The sequence below is a fragment of the Branchiostoma lanceolatum genome, chromosome 13 (assembly GCF_035083965.1).
Source record: "Branchiostoma lanceolatum isolate klBraLanc5 chromosome 13, klBraLanc5.hap2, whole genome shotgun sequence".
Taxonomy (NCBI): domain Eukaryota; kingdom Metazoa; phylum Chordata; class Leptocardii; order Amphioxiformes; family Branchiostomatidae; genus Branchiostoma; species Branchiostoma lanceolatum.
The window spans coordinates 12235958-12257913 of record NC_089734.1 but is presented as its reverse complement, the minus strand read 5'-3'; the positions used below and the strand labels follow the sequence as shown (position 1 = coordinate 12257913).

Here is a 21956-nt window from a genome sequence, read left to right as displayed (position 1 = left end):
ACCAAGGGGATTAAAATATAGATTTTTGTTCTTATTCTAAAACCTACTTACTTTTATATCCTAGCTTTTACCATGTAGGTATGTAAAACCTTAACCTCCTTGGTAGAACATTCCGGTACCTGTGTTCTGGTTTAATACCTAAAAGTAAACAATGGACTATTATGCCCGTCTGCCAGTCCTGATATGCAAGACAATGGGATGTCTCACTGGAAGGTAGTGCATCTTGCACTTGTACGTTTGTAGGTCTGGCTAATCAACAACAAAGGAATAAAGCCGGCTGATTAGTCAGACATGAATTTGTACCGTCTTGCAACACTTGTGTATACGGGTTACCGTATACGGCAGTCTATACGAGAAATTCGGAGAATCGAACGTGTGTTTGGTAGTGCCGCTGGGACCCAGTTCCATTTACTCCTGAAGGCTGAACCCGTGTGCCCCTTAATGATCCTTAATTTGTGAGTATCATACGTCACTATTCATTTACTATTTTGTTGCGTCATTAAATCGTCTGTCTGTTTTGTTCAAATCACACAACGCATAATTTGCGCTCGGTACTGATTATAATTTTGTCCTGTAAAGTAGCCTCTACAAATCCATAGGCCTCTGGAAAAACAGTAGAAATTCGCCAAATAGACAGATTACATACCAGAGGAGTTAGCTGGCCTGGGAGTACAGTTTTACTTTACAACCTAGGGAGCTAACTCCCCTGGCATGTTATCTGTCTATTTGGCGAATTTCTACTAGTTTCCAGCGACCTGTGGAGCCTGGTAAAGGCAGTACATGTTGTATTAGCGACAAGCGCATGTGAGCCTCGTATTTATACAGCAGTCGAAAAAAAAATGTATTTCTTTATTCTTGCGTTTAAGTATTGGAAAGCAAATTCAGCCTTCTATAATTTCAAGCGACACTTATACTTCTGCTTTTATTTTTAATAATAGCACTTCGCCAAATAAAACGCAACCGCCTTGGCTGAGCTACTGAGAACGAGAACACATCCGCACTGAAGCCTGGGAACGAGTCGCCAACGGTCACTTCCACTAACTTACTCCAAGGACGCACCAGCTGTTGGTCACGGGGGAGTTGGAGGTACGTGTACATATTTGATCGAATATCCGATTTCAACCGCCTAAATGTATGCCAAAGCATTATAGAAAACAATACATGGCTATAGGCCAGTCTTATGTGAGGTAGATCAAGCTACAATTTGAAGTAGGACATGAATGGTGTGAGGCTGTGACTTGCGAGGCCGATCCGACTCCGACTAAATCGAAGTCTTTTTGTTCTCATTCCCTACTGATAGCGTCGTTCCGATCACATGATGCTCATAGATCATCTGAAGATTCATAAATTTTGCTACAGAAACCAAGGAGGTTGCAGAAACTAAGCGATTACCGCGATATGTTTACGAATACGATCATGGAATGTTCAGTTTTCTGTCTGTAAGCCCGTTCACGTGTAACAGTGGGGTTCAAGCGCCTCCAACTGACTAGCCTAAATGGTCTAGACTATTCTCCAAGCAGAGGCTTCGATCGAGAGGGGTAGTTTTGTCCGGGATTTTTTACGTCCCGGACAAAAGAGGAGAGGGACGTAAAAAATCCCGGACAAAACTACCCCTCTCGATCGAAGCCTCTGCTTTTAGATCTTTTAGCCTAGCAGTGAGTGCCTTGGATCTGGCTGCCCAGTTTCGGCGTGGGTTCGAATCCCGGGGGCCAGGAGACTGTTCTACTCGCTTCTTTGTTTCACACGGTTTCGACAATACATGTGCAGTGTCAAAGGCGAAGGCCCCTGGCTTGTAAACATATCTTGTCTCCACATTGTCTAGATTTGCATAACAGCGCCCCGACGGGTTTTGTTTACGTCTCGGGGGCCCTTACCTTTGATAATGCACATGCGTAGTCGGAACCGTGAATGGGCTTATATGCAGTTGTCTTGACAACGCTTCTGGGGCTTCTTGTTTGACTACATGTATGCTAATGTCTCTCCGTTTCAATGTGTACATATGAAGGGTAGAAATTGTTTTTCTTTTATTTAACAATATTAGAATTTTTAATCCTAGAACAAGTTGTTCCATAATGATTTACTAGTATACCAAACTGTGCATGTCTTTGTTCCCTAAGAGATTAGATCAAAAGATGGACGGTCCCATCTGCACCTCTGGACAACACATCATACCAAAACATACTGGAGAAAACCCCTACATATGTGAGGAGTGTGGATACAGGACAGCTGCGAAGTCTAGCTTATCCAGGCACATGAGAACTCATACCGGAGACAAACCCTACAAGTGTGAGGAGTGTGACTATTCTGCAACACAGAAATCCAGTTTAGACAAACATGTATTGAAACACACTGGAGACAAACCTTTCATGTGTGGAGAATGTGGATACAGGACAACTGTGAAGTATAACTTATCCATGCACATGAGGACTCATACAGGAGAGAAACCCTACAAGTGTGACCAGTGTGACTATTCTGCAACACAAAAATCCGGTTTAGACCAACATCTATTGACACACACTGGAGAGAAACCCTACATGTGTGGGGAGTGTGGATACAGGGCATCTCTGAAGTGTAGCTTATCCAGGCACATAAGAACTCATACAGGAGAGAAACCCTACAAGTGTGAGCACTGTGACTATTCTGCTGTAATTAAGTCTACATTGGACTACCATCTAAGAACAAAACATACTGGAGAGAAACAGTACATGTGTGAGAAATGTGAGTACAGGACAGCCCTGAAGTCCAACTTATCCAGGCACATGAGGACTCATACAGGAGAGAAACCCTACAAGTGTGGCCAGTGTGACTTTTCTGCTGTGAATAAGTCTGCGTTGGACTACCATCTAAAAGCAAAACACACTGGAGAAAAACCCTACATGTGTGAGGAGTGTGGATACAGGACAGTGCAGAAGTCAGACTTATCCAGGCACATGAGAACTCATACAGGAGAGAAACCCTACATGTGTGAGGAGTGTGGATACAGGACAGCTAAGAAGTCAGACTTATCCAGGCACATGAGAACTCATACAGGAGAGAAACCCTACATGTGTGAGGAGTGTGGATACAGGACAGCTAAGAAGTCAGACTTATCCAGGCACATGAGAACTCATACAGGAGAGAAACCCTACATGTGTGAGGAGTGTGGATACAGGACAGCTAAGAAGTCAGACTTATCCAGGCACATGCCAAATCATACAGGAGAGAAACCCTACATGTGTGAGGAGTGTGGATACAGGACAGCTAAGAAGTCAGACTTATCCAGGCACATGAGAACTCATACAGGAGAAAAACCCTACAAGTGTGACCAGTGTGACTATTCTGCAATGAATAAGTCTACTTTGGACTACCATCTAAAAGCAAAACATACTGGAGAAAAGCCCTACATGTGTGAGGAGTGTCAGTACAGGACAGCTCTAAAGTCTAGCTTATCCAGGCATATGAGAATTCATACCGGAGAAAAGCCCTACAAGTGTGACCAGTGTGACTATTCTGCAGCACGAAAATCCAGTTTTGACAATCATCTATTAAAACACATTGGAGAGAACTTGACCATACATGTGTGAGGAGTGTGGATACAGGACAACTCAAATGTCTAACTTATCCAGACATATCAGAACTCACTGACAGGAAACAAACCTTGCACGTGTGACTAGTGTGACTATTCTGCAATAAATATGCTTTGGGCTATCATCTTAAAGCAAAGCATACGAAGAGAGAAACCCTGTTAGGTCACTGAGGGATGTGGGTACAGGACAGTTCTTAAGTCAGACTTATCCCAGCATATGAGAACTCATACTGTTTGAGAAAAAAAATCCATGGTGTGACCGGTGTGACTACTCTGCTACAGGAAACTTCTTTGGACAAACATGTAGCTAAACTGGAGAAACCCTACAAATGTGACCAGTGCGACTATTCTGCAGCACAGAAATCTAGTTTGGACCAACACCATCAAACTAATGCAATCTTGACCTATAAGGCAGGTAAATCCTACTGTGAAACCATCCAAGAAAATGCACATACATGTATGTAAACCCTGCGGGTCTGACACATGCAGCTGTTTGCATTGTTAAAAAAACACAAGACTTGAAGTTCAAACTGCAAAAGTGGGAGTCAGGAATTGTGAATGGTGCAATTTTGAAGTTCCCTTCTGAACCAATACTTAGGGACAGAGGAGAATAATATGTGAGCTAAATAGTCATCTTTTGCATCTATCTTCTCTATTGTCTCTTTAGTTTGTCTCTTAGAATCATAAGAATTTAGCCAGTGACGTAGTGTATATTACAGGTGAAACAGATGTTTTCTTGTTTACACCTGACCTTGTAAACTTTTGATTTTTTTTTGTACATGTATCTTAAAATCATTAGATTTAGCGAGTGACATTTCAAGTTAAGTGTGGTCACTTTTCTGTTTCCTGAGTCTCCTGACCTTTTTATCTTTGTTTCTTAGAATCAAGAACATAGCCAGTGATGAACATTACAACTTCATATAATACAAGTTTATGTTAAATGATCAGACTTTTTCATGTTTACACCCTACCTTAACCTTTTTTAATCATGATCAACTCCTTAATCTACTCCTTTCAAAGAATTAAGAACTTAGCCAGTAATGAACATTACAAGTTGGAAAGCGGTCAGGCTTTGTCGGGTTTACCTTTTAAAAAAGTTCTTTATTTACTCTTTGAGTCTTTTGTTTGTTTCTTAGAATTATAAGAACTTAGCTGGTGATGTACGTGTATATAACAATGGTCAGATTTTTTGTGGTTTATATCTGACCCTTATTCAAGTTATTGTTAAATCTTTTTGTTCCTTTTTTTACAATCAAAAGAACTTAGCCAGTGATGTATACAACAAGTGAAATCATCATACTTTTTCCTTATTTACACACCCAACCTTGTTTGTTGATATTAAAAATCTCACAAACAATGCCTTCTATGCATCTTTATTCATGATTGCATTGCAACAGGACAATTTAAATACTATAAATGCAAATATACCTTCTGTAATCGTCCATATCATAGTCACCAAAATAGATACAGGCAGCCGATCTAGCGGACCGTGAGCTATCTGTGGCGGCGGCGCGAGTTGCTTCCCCTGCCGAAGGATTAGCGACCGGAGCGCGGTGGTCTGGCACCCAGGCTAGGTGGAGACGCGTTAACTTTCCACATCGAATAAAGTTAAGACATTTTCGACATTTGTAGATAGATATCTGAAGATTTCTGTCAACATGAACGAACACAACCCCTGTCCATAAGTTCATTTTCATTGATATACTAAGCTTTTAGATTGAGTAACAGTTCAATTGTCTAGCGGGTTCTCTCAACATGCAGATGGTATCACAGCGACCTCCATTAGTTATTTTTAAAACTGCAGCCGACACCACTGCACTGTAGTACTGACAGCAGCTGCTAGAAGTCGCTGTAATACCGTCGACGCGTTAATCGCATTATATCAGTGCATGTAGTATACTTTCATCAATGTCCTCTATAACATCCTTGCTTTTACCAAGGAGGTTTTAAAAATAGATTTTAGCATTTACCCTACAACCTCCTTGCTTTTACCAAGTATGTAAAACCTTCTGATTCATGTGTTCACACCTAGAAATAAACAATGGACTATTATGCTAGTACTTTGTCTTGCATATCAGTACTGGCAGACGGGAATAGTAATTACTATTGTGCCCGTCTGCCAGTACTGATATGCAAGACAATGGGATGACTCACTGGAAGACAGTGCATCTTGCACTTGTACGTTTGTAGGTCTGGCTAATCAACAACAAAGGAATGAAGCCGGCTGATTAGTCCCGCAACAAGACAGTCTATACGAGAAATACAGAGAATCTAATGTGTTTGGTAGTGCCACTGGGGGAAGTTCCATTTACAATTGTACTCCTGAACCCGTTTGTCCCTGATAATATGTCGCTACTGAGAAAGTCAGGAACCGAAAGTGAGTATCATCATGTCACTGTTCATTAGATATTTTGTTGCGTCATTTAAGCGTCTGTCTGTTTTGTTAAAATCACACAACACAACTAAATTGCCCTCGGTACTGATTATAATTTTGCCCTGTACCTGGCGTAAAGCGCTGAGCCTCGTATAATGTCATACAGCAGTAGAAAATCCCCTATACTTCTTTATTCTTGTAGTTTAAGTGTCGGAATGCAAACTCAGCCTTCTACAATTTTAAGCGACAGTTCACTTAGAGTCCATTCCAAGTCACCGCGAGGGTTGTTATTGTCATAATTTAGAACTATTTTCAAGTTATTGTTATTATTTGTGTAAGAGATTTGATACTTTTGAAATATTCTGAATGTGATTTCAACTTTATAAATATTTCTTAAGTTTTCTACAACTTAAGAAATATTCATGATGTAGAATATGATATTTACAATGGTTTCTAAATAATGGTAACAGCATTCTACCATTATTTACAATTATCTACAATTTCTTACCATTTTCTACCATTATTTGTAACATCTCTATAAATAGGTCAGAGGGCTGGGAAGAAAGTAATTCACACATCCTTACGAAGTTTAGGGAAGAATGCTTTCCACAAAGGACCCAACAGTGTCCTGCAGTGAAGTCTAAAGATGTACAAAGGCAGACAGAAGGGCCAGACTAGCACCTACTTTTATGGGGGCAATCACCATTCTACCATTGTTAACCATTTTCTACCATTTTCTGTTAATATTTCTAAAAGTTAAAGAATCACATAGATGTTTAGAAATTATTACAAATAAAGAGGTTTTTGTGCAGTTACTTTCAAAATATTTCTAAATTATCTAATCAAATTTAAATAAATTCATATTTTTGTATTTGATCTTTTAGAAAAATTTAGAACTATTGTCAGTCAGATATTCTTTTATAAGAAATTTTTCAAAATGATTACAAATATTATTATAAAACCCTCGTGGTGACTCGGAATGGACTCTATACTTTTGCTTTATTTTAATAGTACTGTACTGTGACTTCGCCAGATAAAACGCGACCGCCTAGGCAGCTACTGAGAACGAGAACACATTACTGCGCACCAAAGCCTGGGAACGAGGCGCCATCCGGGTCACTTCCACTGACGCCAAGGACGCCGCACAAGACCTGCTGTTGGGAAGTTTGAGGTACAGATCATTTTTAATCGAAGGTCTAATTTCAACCGTCAAAGCGTTGTAGAAAGTAAAACATGTGTTCTTAGGTAGCTAGATAAAGCCAGGACATGAATGTGTGAGGCTGTGACTTGCGACGTAACGTTACATGCAAGGCCGATCCGACTCCGACATACCAAAATTTTTATACAAAAACACGCACAATTTCTGGTATTTTTGTTGCCACCACTGTTCCGATTCCCTACTTATGATGTCGTTACGATAGACCTTAGTACATGTAGATCATTTCGAGATTCATATTTGCTCCAGAAACTAAGCGATTACCGAGTTATGTGTGCGATGGAACATTATGTTCACAGTTTTCTGAGCACTGTCTTGGCAACGCCTCTGGGGCTATGCTCTGAATATTCACCTTGAATACACAACTTGAAGTTCAAATCAGCCAGAGTAATGTTTGACTGCATGATCATCATGTAAGAAAATTTATGCCATACCTGGGCCGCGAAAACCTTCAATATGGGTGTTCTGGACCGTGTGATGATTCTCTGTATCACACGGGGTTCTAAGTTGTATCACGGGGAGGTTGGAATCAATGTTGTCACAGTTTTTTGTTCGAGGATACAAAACTCACATGATGTATTCTGCATCACCCTCGGTCTCAGCCCGACCACGGTCTGGCTGGTACCTCGGGTGATACGGAATACCCCGTGTTGTATTCTATAATGTATCTTACTTTCATTGTGTGCATCTATTTCACGATATTAGAAAAATAATGTACCTTTGAAAAATTCTATCCAAGAATAAGTTGTTCAATAATGATTTGTACCAAAACGTACATGTATTTGTTCCCTAACAGATTCAATCAAACGATGGACGATTCCAGCTGCAATTCTGGACAACACATGCCAAAACATACTGGAGAAAAGCCCTACAAGTGTGAGGAGTGTGGATACAGGACAGCTCTGAAGTCTAACTTATCCAGGCACATAAGAAGTCACACGGGAGAGAAACCCTACAAGTGTGACCAGTGTGACTATTCTGCTGTGGCTAAGTCTACTTTGGACTACCATCTAAAAGCAAAACACACTGGAGAGAAACCCTACATGTGTGAGGAGTGTGGATACAGGACAACTCTAAAAGCCGCCTTATCCAGGCACATGAGAACTCATACAGGAGAAAAACCTTACAAGTGTGACCAGTGTGAGTATTCTGCAGCATTGAAATCCAGTTTAGACAAACATCTATTGAAACACACTGGAGAAAAGCCCTACATGTGTGGGGAGTGTGGATACAGGACAGCTATGAGGTCTAGCTTATCCAGGCATGTGAGAACTCATACAGGCGAGAAACCCTACAAGTGTGACCAGTGTGACTATTCTGCTGTGGCTAAGTCTACTTTGGACTACCATCTAAAAGCAAAACACACTGGAGAGAAACCCTACATGTGTGAGGAGTGTGGATACAGGACAACTCTAAAAGCCGCCTTATCCAGGCACATGAGAACTCATACCGGAGAGAAGCCCTACAAGTGTGACCAGTGTGATTATTCTGCAGTACAGATTTCCAGTTTGAACCAACATCTATTGAAACACACTGGAGAGAAACCATACATGTGTGGGGAATGTGGATACAGGACAACTAAGAAGTGTAGCTTATCGGTGCACATGAGGACTCACACAGGAGAAAAACCCTACAAGTGTGAGCACTGTGACTATTCTGCTGTGACTAAGTCTACTTTGGACCTCCATTTAAGAACAAAACATACCGGAGAGAAACCCTACAAATGTGACCTGTGTGACTATTCTGCAACACAAAAATCCAGTTTGAACAATCATGTATTAAAACATACTGGAGAGAAACCGTACATGTGTGAAGAGTGTGGGTTCAGGACAGCTGTGAAGTCTAGCTTATCCAGGCATATCAGGACTCATATGGGGGAAAAACCTTACAAGTGTGACCAGTGTGACTATTCTGCTGTGGCTAAGTCTACTTTGGACTACCATCTAAAAGCAAAACACACTGAAGAAAAACCCTACATGTGTGAGAAGTGTGGATACAGGACGGTTCTAAAATCTCACTTATCCGGGCACATGAGAACTCATACAGGAGAGAAACCCTACAAGTGTGACCAGTGTGACTATTCTACAGCATGGAAATCCAGTTTGGACCAACACCATCAAACTAAACATTAATCTAGACCTGTAACTTAATTGTAAGGCAGCTAACTCCTACAGTGAATCCATCCAAACAAATGCACATATGTAAACCCTGCAAGTGAGACACATGCAGCTGTTTTTATAGGTAAAAAAGCAAAATACTTAAGGTGAACTGCAAAAGTGGGAGTCAGTGTGAATGGTGAAATTTAGAAGTTTCCTTCTGAACCAAAACTTAGGGACAGAGGAGAATAGTATGTAAGCTAAATGATCATTTTTTTACATCTATCTTCTTTATTATCTCTTTCGTTTGTCTCTTAGAATAATTAGAGTTTAGCCAGTGACATAGTGTATATTTCAGGTGAAACAGATATTTTCTTGTTTACTCATGAGTTTTTATTTCGTTTGTACATGTATCTTAAAATCGTTAGAACTCTTAGCTTCTTATAATCAAGAATTTAGCCAGCAATGAACATTACAACTTCATTTGATACAAGTTTGTGTTAAATGATAAGATTCTTTGTGTGTTTACACCCTACTTTTTAATTAACTGTTTTGTTATTGAGAATTAGCCAGTGATAAACATTACAAGTTGGGTAATGGTCAGACTGTCATGTTTACACCCTACCTTCTTAAAAATTTCTTTATTTACTTTTTTGTTTGTTTCTTTGAATTATAAGAACTTAGCTGGTGATGTGTGTGTATATTACAATACTAGTAGCCAGATTTTTCTGTTAACTTTTTTTAAAAATTTTTGCTTTTAGAATCATGCAAAAGCGACTTAGCCAGTGATGTATGTAAAAAGTGAAATCGTCATCCTTTTTCTTTTTTACACACCCAACCTTGTTTGTTGATACATGTATTAAAAATCTCACAACATTCTCTGCATCTTTATTCATGATCGCATAATTTGCATTGCAACAGGACAATTTAAATGATTGCAAAATATTCCCTCTGTAATCATCCATATCAGAGTCATATGCCAAAATAAATATACAGTAGAATCCTCTTATTTTTATAACTGGTTTGTCAGTGCAATAATATGAAGTAGTCCATTAACCATAGGGGACAAAATGAGCAGCACTGAGGGGGGAGGGGGTTGTAGTGGTTACCAAGATGGCACTTGAAGGGAACACTCTCACTCCCAGGTTATACAAAATGTAACATTGAATTCATAAGCATATCATCAGTTAATTTACACAAGTTGAGTGCAAAGGATGGCAAAAGATTGCCAATCACAGGCACTATCCGCTAATTAAAAACAAAGGAATGCAGCCGGCTGATTGGATAGATATGAATATGTGCCGTCAACACGAGGCAGTCTGTACGAGAATCGATATTGTTTGGTGGTGTCCCGGGCGCGGGGAAAGTTCAAGTTATTCACGGTATGACCCATTGTTCAACGTTACTAATAAAGTGAGTATCATATGTTATGTAACAGTGTGTGGTTCAGTAGTTTTTGTTGCGTCAATAAATGGGTTTTGTTAAAACCATGAAATTACACAACGCAATGTCAAGAGTCTTATGTGAGTCTAGTTCTAGTAGTAGAAAATCACAGCCGTGGTTCTTGATACTTGGTTAATTTCTTGTGGACATTCCACTGCAGTACCTTGTTAAGTCGCTAGGAGTACCAATATCTAATCATTTTGAGGTCTCACAAAGACCTATACAACAGTCTTTCTTGGGTTATCGTCCTATATTTATATATATAATATACGGGCTGAAATTCCCGTGGACACATTCCTGTACAGCTCTTGCAGACTGCATGCACACAACACTGTAACATTAGGCTCGGCCTGGAGGCGTCGCCAAATAACCTCTACCTTTGTAGCTACTGAGAACGAGACTACATTACATCACACCAAGGCACGGAAGTCTGGGAACGAGTCGCCGCATCCATGCTATCACTCGACGCCACAGCCGCCGGAGTTTGAGGTACAAATTTTTTGATCGAATGTCGATTTCAACCGTCTAAATGTATGTCAAGGTGTTAGAGAAAGCAACATATGGATTCTCAGGGAAATCAAGCCATGATTTGAAGCAGGACATGAATGTGTGAGTGTGAAGCTGTGATTGGCGACGTGTTTGAGGCCGATCCGACTCCGAAATCTCCAAACAAAAACGCGCTAAATTTCTAGTTTTGTTGCCACCACTGTTCCGATTCTGTACTTATAACGTCGTTCCGACATACATTGGTATGTGTAGATCATCTGGAGATTCGTATTTACTCCAGAAGCTAAGCGATTATCGCGATATGTGTGCCAAGTTAATTGTACGATGGAAAGATAACAATTTTCTGCATTGTGGGGCACATGCTTTTGATGTCTTGGCAACGCTTCTGGGGCGATTCCTTGCAATCTAAAATCAGCCACTCACAGCATTGTTTGACTACATGTATACAAATGTGTCTTGGTTTCAATGTGTGCGTGTGAAAGGGAGAAACTGTTTTTCTTTTGTTTCACAATGCTGTATTACAAAAATTATTTTACTATTAGATTTTAAAATTTGTTTAAATTTAAATCAAAGAATAAGTTGTTCCATAATGATTTACACCAAAATGTGCATGTCTGTGTTCCCTAACAGATTGAAACAAAAAGATGAAAGATCCCAGCTGCAATTCTCGACAACACATGCCAAAACCTACTGGAGAAAAACCCTACAAGTGTGAGCAGTGTGGATACAGGACAGCTCAGAAGTCAGACTTATCCATTCACATGAGGACTTATAACGGAGAGAAGCCCTACATGTGTGGGGAGTGTAAGTACAGGACAGCTCTAAAGTCAGACTTATCCAGGCACATAAGAAGTCATACAGGAGAGAAACCCTACAAGTGTGACCAGTGTGACTATTCTACAGCACGGAAAAACAACTTGGCCCAGCATCTGTTTAAACACACTGGAGAAAAACCCTACATGTGTGGGGAGTGTGGATTCAGGACAGCTAAGAAGTCTCGCTTATCCAGGCACATGAGAACTCATACAGGAGAGAAACCCTACAAGTGTGAGCAGTGTAACTATTCTGCTGTGAATAAGTCTACTTTGGACTACCATCTAAAAGCAAAACACACGGGAGAGAAACCCTACATGTGTGAGGAGTGTGGGTACAGGACAACTCAGAAGTCAGACTTATCCATGCACATGAGGACTCATACCGGAGAGAAGCCCTACATGTGTGGGGAGTGTGGATACAGGGCAGCTCAGAAATCTCACTTATCCATGCACATGAGGACTCATACAGGCGAGAAACCCTACAAGTGTGACCAGTGTGACTATTCTGCAATGAATAAGTCTACTTTGGACTACCATCTAAAAACAAAACATACTGGAGAAAAACCCTACATGTGTGAGGAGTGTGGATACAGGACAGCTCTGAAATCTCACTTATCCAGGCACATGAGAACTCATTCAGGAGAAAAACCTTACAAGTGTGACCAGTGTGATTATTCTGCAGCATTGAAATCCAGTTTAGACAAACATCTATTGAAACACACTGGAGAGAAACCCTTCATGTGTGAGGAGTGTGGATACAGGACAACTCAAATGTCTAACTTATCCAGGCATATGAGAACTCACTGAGAGGAAACAAACCTTGCACGTGTGACTATTCTGCTGTGAACAAATATGCTTTGGGCCATCATCTTTAAGCAAAGCATATTTAGATAGAAACCCTATCGGTGTGTGAAGAGTGTGGGTACAGGACAGTTCTTAAGTCAGGCTTATCCCAGCATGCAAGAACTCAAAAATCCATGGTGTGACCAGTGTGACTACTCTACTACAACTAGGAAACTTCTTTTGACCAACATGTAGCAAAACTGGAGAAACCCTACAAGTGTGACGAGTGTGACTATTCTGCAGCACAGAAATCCAGTTTGGACCAACACCATCAAACTAATCACTAATCTAGACCTATAAGACAGCTTAATCCTACAGTGAAATCATCCAAACAAATGCACATATGTAAACCCTGCAAGTCTGAAACTTGCAGCTGTTTGCATTGGTAAAAAAGCACAAGACTTGAAGTGAAATGTAAAAGTGGGAGTCAGGAAGTGTCAATGGTGCAATTTTGAAGTTCCCTTCAGAGTTCTGAATCAATACTTAGGGACAGAGGAGAATAATATGGTCATTTTTTTACATCTATCTTCTTTGATATCTCTTTCGTTTGTATCTTAGAATCATTATGATTTAGCCAGTGACGTAGTGTATGTTACAGGTGAAACAGATGTTTTCTTGTTAACACCTGGCCTTGTAAACTTTTTGTTTCGTTTGTACATGTATCTTGAAATCATTAGAACTTATATAGCGAGTGACATTTCAAGTTAAATAGTCATTTCTCTATTTCCTATTCCTGACCTTTTAATCTTTGTTTCTTAGAATCAATAACTTAGCCAGTGATGAACATTACAACTTCATATGATACAAGTTTATGATAAATTATTTTTTTTTCATGTTTACACCCTACTTTTTAATCAACTCTTTTGTTTGTTTTAGAACTTAGCCAGTGATGTATATTACAAGTTAAATCGTCTACTTTTTCTTGTTAACACACCCAACTTTGTTTGTTAATATTAAGAATCTCACAAACAATGCCTCAAGGTTCTAACAAACTTGATAGTCATTTTTTACATCTATCTTCTTTATTATCTCTTTAGTTCGTCTCTTAGAATCATAAGAATTTAACCAGTGACGTAGTGTATATTACAGGTGAAACAGATGTTTTCTTGTTTACACCTTGTACCTGACCGTGTTAACTTTTTATTTCATTTGTACATGTATCTTAAAATCATTAGAACTTAGCGAGTGACATTTCAAGTTAAGTGTAGGTCTAGTCACTTATTTTTTTCCTGACCTTTTATCTCTGTTTCGTAGAATCAAGAACTTAGCCAGTGATGAACATTACAACTTCATGTAATACAAGTTTATGTTAAATGATCAGTTGTTTTTTTTCATGTTTACACCCTACATTTTTATGAACTCTTTTGGTTGTTTCAAAGAATCAAGAACTTAGCCAGTGTCAGACTTTGTCATGTTTACCCCCTACCTTTAAAAAAAAATCTTTATTTACTCTTTTGTTTGTTTCTTAGAATTATAAGAACTTAGCTGTTGATGTGCATGTATATCACAATGGTCAGATTTTTCTGGTTTATATCTGGCCCTTATTCAAGTTATTGTTAACTTTTTTGTTCGTTTTTTAGAATCAAAATAACTTAGCCTGTGATGTATGTAACAATTGAAATTGTAATACTTGTTCTTATTTATACACCCAACCTTGTTTGTTAATATTAAAAATCTCACAAACAGCACCTTCTCCGCATCTTTATTTATGATTGCATTGCAACAGGACAATTTAAATACTATAATTGCAATGGCACAGGCTCACTCCTGAGGCGTCGCCAAATATACCATCGGTTGTAGCAACTGAGAACGAGAATACATTACGTCACACCAAAGCAGTCCAACGTCTGGGAACGAGTCGCTCGCTATCCAAGCCTAGCCGCCGCACGGACATCAGCTGCTGTTTGAGGTATTTTTTTGATCGAAGGTCTGAATTCAACCGTCTAAAATGTATGTGTTATAGAAAGCAATATATGGATTTGCTTTGAAGCTGGACATGTACATGTGTAGCTGTGACTTGCGACGTGTACCGTGTGCAAGTACTCGGGCCAAATAATAATTTCATCGGACACAGCAAAACACGCACAATTTCTGGTATTTTGTAGCCACCACTGTTTTGGTTCCCTACTTATAACATCGTTACGATGTGCCTCGGTATACGTAGATTATCTGGAGCTTCATATTTGCTTCAGGACTAAGCGATTATCCGCGATATGTACATGTACGTGTTTGCACAGTGCTGGGGGAGGTCGGGTTTACACTGGTAACATGTCGGGAATACATAGTCACAATTCTCTGGGAATGTATCGGGAAACGTTAACAGTTGTCCTCCGCATTTTAGGCTGGTCGGAGCACCATCGGTGTTCCATCGGTCGATGTACATTTCCCGACATACACACGGTAATTTTTCGATGGTCTCAAAATTCCTGATAAGAAACCCATGTTTTTCCGACAAATTTGTCGGTAATACGTCGTTTCTTTTTCCCACAGCCTTCCGATGCCGGTCGTCAAGGCAACAAGTTACAAACACGGCGGAGGGGACTCCCCGGCTTGGATGAAACCATGGCAACGGCGTTGATTGACGGGAAGCCGCGGTAATGGTTACCATGGGCACTGCATGATTGACAGCGGAAAGACAACCACGTGGTCGTCGCGGCATGTAAAAAGGAAACTTCAGACGATAATCGATCAGCTGTTCTCCAGCACCATATTTGACATTTACGGATGTTAAATTTTATTGTTTAGTTATAAGACTTAGTTTGTACGTAGTTTGTAGTAGAACGTGTGGAACTCGCTGTACTGTTTGTTGTGTCACAGTGTCAGTAAATTAAGCTTTTATTACAACCGGCAAAAAATAAAATATTGAAAGGAACGATATTTCCGTAGAAGTCTGTAATCGGCAAGTATGAGAAGCATAGTTAAGATATTATAATCGAGGAAACATCGATAAATTCTTAATAACCAAGGAAATTCATGTCAAAGGACGCGGAAGCATAAACCCGGGATTGAACCTGCAACTCGCGGCGCCGTACGGCAGCCATTTGTTCGCAAACGCAAGCGGCGTATCGCGGTGAGCTAAATATTGCGGCGAGATAACATTACCTTCAAACCACTTCAGTACAAACGGCCCATCACGTGGGGTTCCGCAGCTGCAGTCCGTAATGAATACACTTGCATTGTTCTACGGTCGAACGTTACGTGTTTCTGTCACTCATTTCGTTTCATTAATAAATATTAGTTGGTCGTCGTTCGCTAACATAATAAAGTGATAATAAAAAGAATAATATAAAGAATTGACGCGATTTCATTTTAACAGACGACAAGTGTCCATATCATATACGTAAAATAATGATTGTGATTGTAACCAGCGCTGATAGCTCACCTGGTAGTGTTGTTGGCCATCAATCCGAAGCAGGCAATATGTGTAGGTTCGAGCCCAACGATCAACTTTTATGTTTTATTTTTCTCTGTTACAGTCAACATTACTTTAATTTATTCTTTATCTTTCATCATCTTATGTTTATATTATCATGTTTAAATTTTTGTTATCCTTTATTTTTTTTTAAATCAATCTCTGCTCCTTGATGAAGGTCTCTGGGTGTTGTCTTTGCACTTCTACTTGTTGACACGTCGTTTTGTTCTGACGGCGTCTTTGCCAACGCTAACAAAGCACGTGAGCCATCATCAGATATCTTTCCTAGCCTGGTTGGGACACTGGAAAAGAAAACAAAAATTGGTTGTTACTTACAATTGGAAACAATGGCGATGCATTTTTATTGAAACTAGAAAACATCCCAACAGTTTGTGAACAAACGTTCTTTTTTAATTGTTCGTGGAGCCGTCAGCTTCTAATGGCCCAAATCGCTGTACTTCGCGCGGGGAGAAGGGTTGATTTTTGCGCTACGTAGTGTTTGGTTGAACTGTGGCAAGGATCAGAAGTAAAACTGGGAGGAATATTTCAATATTCCATAATCATATTCGTTACATGAAAATAAATTGACAATTCCAAATCCCGTAGTCACTAGTCAAGTCGCAGCATGTTTTGAACGTTACAAATAAAGTCGCTTATCCAGTGCGAGATTCAGTAAAAGTAATGGAATGTTTGATAAAACCTCATTGATATGACCATCATTATACCCCGGTTACCATCTAGGAGTACTAATACTTTTCTTCTCAGTAGTCATTCGTTTCTCAGTAGTCCTTCGTTTGCCGTCGGTGACAAGAAATTTATTCGGGCAAGACGAAAGTTACGGATGCTGGACAACTGAGTTGCATCGACAAAGTTCGTTATCTCTCTTAATGTTTGCAACTTTCATTTCGTAGTTTGATTTTATTTCCTGATTTATTTCAGCAATTTACATTATCATATTATTTCAGTATTTCTTCTGTTTTTCACATACAGCGTACTAAATTACCGTGGTCCGGAAAAATGCAGCCGATGGTGGTTAATCCGTCTCGATGCTTGAAGTCCTGTGGACCAACTTCAAGTTCCTTCAGATCTACACAACATTAATTCGACCTGTGTTAGAGTACGGCTCACCGGTGTGGGGAGGACTACCTCGTGGGCTGTCTGACGAGGTCGAGAAGGTACAGAAAACCTGCTGCAGGATTATTGGAATCCCCTCCGACCAGCTGCCAACCCTGGAGAAGCGGAGACGCGAGGCATCCGTGCGTGAGTTCGGTAGGGTGGAGGCGGACGAAACACACCCCTGCCGGCACTTCCTCGTGAAATCGTGACACTAAGTACGATCTAAGACAAACTTCAGCCTACAAAGTACCGTTGAGCCGTACGAAGAGGCATGAACAGTCCTTCTTCCCCATAACTCTAAAATTGATGCAACAATGAGCCAAAAGGTTACATTGATTGCCATGATCTCTATATCTGTTAATGTTTTAGCTTAGTATTTGCACGATGATCGCCAACAACATTTTATATATCTAATGTGACTATGGTAAGCGTGCTTTTAACAGATTTTACATATCTATTGTGACCATGTCAAGTGTGATTACTGTTATTTTGTTAATAGAATATAATTTGTGAACATTTTATGTGAGTTCATGTTAGCTTTCCGAACTTGTTAGTTCCGGGGAACGTCAGGTGTCAGTGTTAATGACATGAAACAAACAGTTGGAAAAAACCAACACCGAAGCAAACAAACAAACAAACAAACAAACAAACAAACAGATCAATACGAAAGCAAACTGAACTGGAACAAAACGAATAAATTAATGAACAATTGTCTTTTTATTAAAATGAATCGATGTGTCCGGAAAGTCCGTCCCCATCCTCAAGCACGGCCGGTATAACTGGCCCGCCGGTTGTCACGAATCTGAAAAGACGAATATGGAATGCATGAGATGTAGCTATAAACAGCATAATGTAGTGGTCAACTATCCACGAATAACAATAGCGGCGGAGTTTTGAAAAAAGGACCCCAAACAAACAAACAAACAAAATCATCTACCAACACGGTAATAATTCAATGACCTGGTTTGCCTTTTGACGAAAATATATCAATGAAAATATACGGTAATTAGAAAACTATGGAAAAAATGTCTAACTCGTCCGACGAGATATTGCTACAATATCGTAATAATCGGGACCTGACACCCATCATGACCGCGAGTGACCCTTTGCGTGAAAACCGATACATGCCCGACATTCGTCGGTAATATATAGGAAGGTTATCGGGAAAGCAAGGGGCGAACTCCATTGATTTAGCCTGATTTTTGGATCTGTATCGGGTTCAACATCGGTAAAAGCTGCAGGGAAAAACCGACACAAATCTGGTATTATTCCGTTACCAACACGACATATATCCGACCTCCCCGAGCACAGTGTTTGGGCAACCTCCTTGGTTTGGGGCACTGCTTTTGTTGTCTTGGCAACGTCTCTGGGGCGATGCCTTACAATCTAAATCACCCACTCATATGAATGTTTTTGACTATATGTATACGTCACAGTAGAGATTTGAATCCATTAGAGTCTGGAATTCTACTATAGAGATTGGAATTCTACCAGGACAATCTCCAATTCTAAAAGGAGACATTCGGATTGCATCAAAATGTTTTTGAAAATAGACTGAATCATTTCACACCTTAAGTTTAGCATAGGTAAGCCTACATTTACCATTACTATCTTAGGTGAATCACTTTATATTTTAGGTTTTTGATAAACCTTCTGTCAAGACACATTGTAACCATGGGGATAGCCATCTGTTCCAACCTTAGTCAATGGCCGTTGGTAAATGCCACTGATATGTCAATCAGAGACATTTGCATACGGCTATTATGAGTCAATGACTCATTATGCTCGACCAGTTTTTCCAGTTCGTTAGTGACTTGGTATATAAGAGCTAATTCACCCCTGCCAAGCCAGTTCCAAAATTGATGTCAAACTCAAAGTTATATATAAAACATAAAACTAAAACATAAAACAAAAGTGATCCACCTGAGATAGCAAATTCCAATCTCTACTGGAATTCTCTTAGTAGAGATTAGAATCGAAATATTCAGATCCTGATTCCAATCTCTTCTAGTAGAGTTTCAGACTCTACTGGATTCCAATCTCTGCTGTGACATATACAAAAATGAAAATGTACTTCAATTTCATCGTGTGCATGTGAATGAGAGAAATTGTTTTTCTTTGGTATTTCATAATACTGCTTGTAATTTCTTTTTGAATTTGAAGTCCAAGAATAAGTTGTTCAATAATGATTTGTACTAAAACGTGCATGTCTTTGTTCCTTAACAGATTAAATCAAAAGATGGAAGATCCCATCTGCAATTCTGGACAATTGCCGCAAAACACTGGACAGAAAAACTACAAATGTGAGGAGTGTGGGTACAGGGCAGCGCAGAAGTGTCACTTATCCATGCACAGGAGGACTCATACCGGAGAGAAGCCCTACATGTGTGAGGAGTGTGGATACAGGACAGCTCTGAAGTCTCACTTAACCAGGCACATAAAAACTCATACTGGCGAGAAGCCCTACATGTGTGGGGAATGTGGATACAGGACAGCTCAAAAGTCAGTCTTATCCAGTCACATGAGAACTCATACAGGAGAGAAACCCTACAAGTGTGACCAGTGTGACTTTTCTGCAATGAATAAGTCTACTTTGGACTACCATCTAATAGTAAAACATACTGGAGAAAAACCCTACATGTGTGAGAAGTGTGGATTCAGGACAACTCAGAAGTCTGTCTTATCCTTGCACATGAGAAGTCATACCGGAGAGAAACCCTACAAGTGTGACCAGTGTGACTATTCTGCTGTGTCTAAGGGTACTTTGGACTACCATCTAAAAGCAAAACACACTGGAGAAAAACCCTACATGTGTGAGGAGTGTGGATACAGGGCAACTACAAAATCCACCTTATCCCAGCACATAAGAAGTCATACCGGAGAGAAACCCTACAAATGTGACCTGTGTGACTATTCTGCAACACAAAAATCCAGTTTGAACAAACATGTATTTAAACACACTGGAGAGAAACCGTACTTGTGCGAGGAGTGTGGGTACAGGACAGCTCGCAAGGCTCACTTATCCACACACAAGAGAATTCACACAGGAGAAAAACCTTACAAGTGTGACCAGTGTGACTATTCTGCAGCACAAAAATCCCATTTGTTTATTCATCTATCTAAACACACTGGAGAGATACCCTACATGTGTGAGGTGTGTGGATACAGGACACCTCATAGGTCTCACTTATCCAGGCACATGAGTACTCATACCCGAGAGAAACCCTACTAGTGAGACCAGTGTGACTATTCTGCAGCACAGAAATCCAGTTTGGACCAACACCATCAAACTATGTACTGCTAAAAAATCTACAACAGTACAAGACAGCTATAGCTAAAAGGTCTGTCCTATCCAAGGATGTTTTATTATATAAAACATCCTTGTCCTATCTAAATATATGAGTACTTGTACAGAAGAAAACAACCTGAAACCATCCAGACAAATGTAAACCCAGCAACTTGATAGTCTCTGATGCAGACTCCTCCCAGCTGTTTTCTTTTTCAAGTTACAGTTTTTATATTCTTACATTTTTTTTCTTATTCCTTCCCGGCCAGCAATAAGAAAAAAAATGTAATAGTATAAAAACTGTAACTTAAAAAAGAAAACAGCCGGGAGGAGTCTGCATCGGAGGCTAGCAACTTGACCTGTACAGCTGTTTGCCTTTGGCAAAAAAGCACAAGACTTGAAGTGAACTGCAAAAGTGGGAGTCAGGAAGTGTGAATAGTGCAATTTTGAAGTTCCCTTCTGAACCAATATGTAAGCTAAATAGTCATTTACATCTGTCTTCTTTATTATCTCTTTAGTTTGTCTCTTAATTTTATAAGAATTTAGCCAGTGACGTAGTGTATATTACAGGTGTTTTCTTGTTTACACCTGACCTTGTCAATTTTTTATTCAGTTTGTACATGTATCTTAAAATCATTAGAACTTCATCATCATCATCATATCAGGCAGCGTGTCCGGACTAGGGTTGCTCTTTCCCTCCAGGCAACACGGTCCGCCATAAGTTGGTCTAGATGTTCAGACCTCGCTCCTACATCCCCAGCAAGTTGGTCTATAGAACTTAGCGAGTGACATTTCAAGTTAAGTTTTATTCACTTTTTTGTTTCCTCACCTTTTTATCTTTGTTTCTTAGAATCAAGAACATAGCCAGTGAGGAACATTACAACTTCATATAATGCAAGTTTATGTTAAATGATGGGACTTTTTCATGTTTACATCCTACCTTTTTTAATCAACTCATTTGTTTGTTTCAAAGAATTAAGAACTTACTGATAGCCAGTGTCAGACCTTTTAAAATATTTCTTTATTTACTTTTTTATTTGTTTCTTAAAATGATAAGAACTTAGCTGGTGATGAGCATGTATATTACAATGGTCAGATTCTTTGTGGTTTATATCTGACCCTTATACAAGTTATTGTTAACTTTTGTGTTTTTTAGAAACAAAATAGCTTAGCTTGTGATGTATACAACAACTGAAATCGTCATACTTTTTCTTATTTACACATCCAACCTTGTTTGTTGATATTAAAAATCTCAAAAACAATGCATTCTCTGCATTTTTTAT

General features: G+C 39.6%; 3 protein-coding genes across 4 annotated transcripts in view; all 3 read left to right on the top strand.

Annotated features, from left to right (window-relative positions):
• The first annotated feature begins 315 nt into the window (after positions 1–315).
• Positions 316–4924, top strand: LOC136446686 (zinc finger protein 84-like). The gene is made up of 3 exons (XM_066445156.1): positions 316–455; positions 939–1086; positions 2118–4924. Exon 3 carries the CDS (start codon positions 2133–2135, stop codon positions 3561–3563), a length of 1431 nt encoding a protein of 476 aa, XP_066301253.1. The 5' UTR covers positions 316–455; positions 939–1086; positions 2118–2132; the 3' UTR covers positions 3564–4924.
• Positions 4925–5783: 859 nt separating this feature from the next.
• LOC136446687 (zinc finger protein 93-like) overlaps positions 5784–21956 on the top strand; it is an 89168-nt gene continuing 72995 nt past the window's right edge. The window contains exons 1-3 of one of the 2 annotated variants that reach the window (XR_010757637.1): positions 5784–5942; positions 6951–7110; positions 7952–9858. Coding sequence is in view for 1 of the 2 variants with exons in the window: in XM_066445157.1 (XP_066301254.1) it covers positions 7965–9287 (1323 nt within the window). In the remaining variant the exon portion in view is untranslated. Of the gene's footprint in view, positions 5943–6950; positions 7111–7951; positions 10128–21956 lie in introns of those variants that run through there. The other variant, XM_066445157.1, reaches the window with a different exon arrangement.
• On the top strand, positions 11096–21935 carry LOC136447645 (zinc finger protein 845-like). Its single transcript, XM_066446684.1, has 5 exons — positions 11096–11183; positions 11832–12821; positions 13055–13114; positions 14606–14786; positions 19614–21935. Exons 2-5 carry the CDS (start codon positions 11846–11848, stop codon positions 20617–20619), a joined length of 2223 nt encoding a protein of 740 aa, XP_066302781.1. The 5' UTR covers positions 11096–11183; positions 11832–11845; the 3' UTR covers positions 20620–21935.

Bases quoted from the DNA above. Each gene is read 5' to 3' on its own strand.
- LOC136447645 (XM_066446684.1), top strand. From the start codon at position 11,846: ATGAAAGATCCCAGCTGCAATTCTCGACAACACATGCCAAAACCTACT. The intron at 13,115-14,605 runs GTTTGGACCAAC...AAATACTATAAT, and splicing joins TTCTGCAGCACAGAAATCCA to TGCAATGGCACAGGCTCACT. The intron at 14,787-19,613 runs GTCTGAATTCAA...GTTCCTTAACAG, and splicing joins AGGTATTTTTTTGATCGAAG to ATTAAATCAAAAGATGGAAG.
- LOC136446686 (XM_066445156.1), top strand. From the start codon at position 2,133: ATGGACGGTCCCATCTGCACCTCTGGACAACACATCATACCAAAACAT.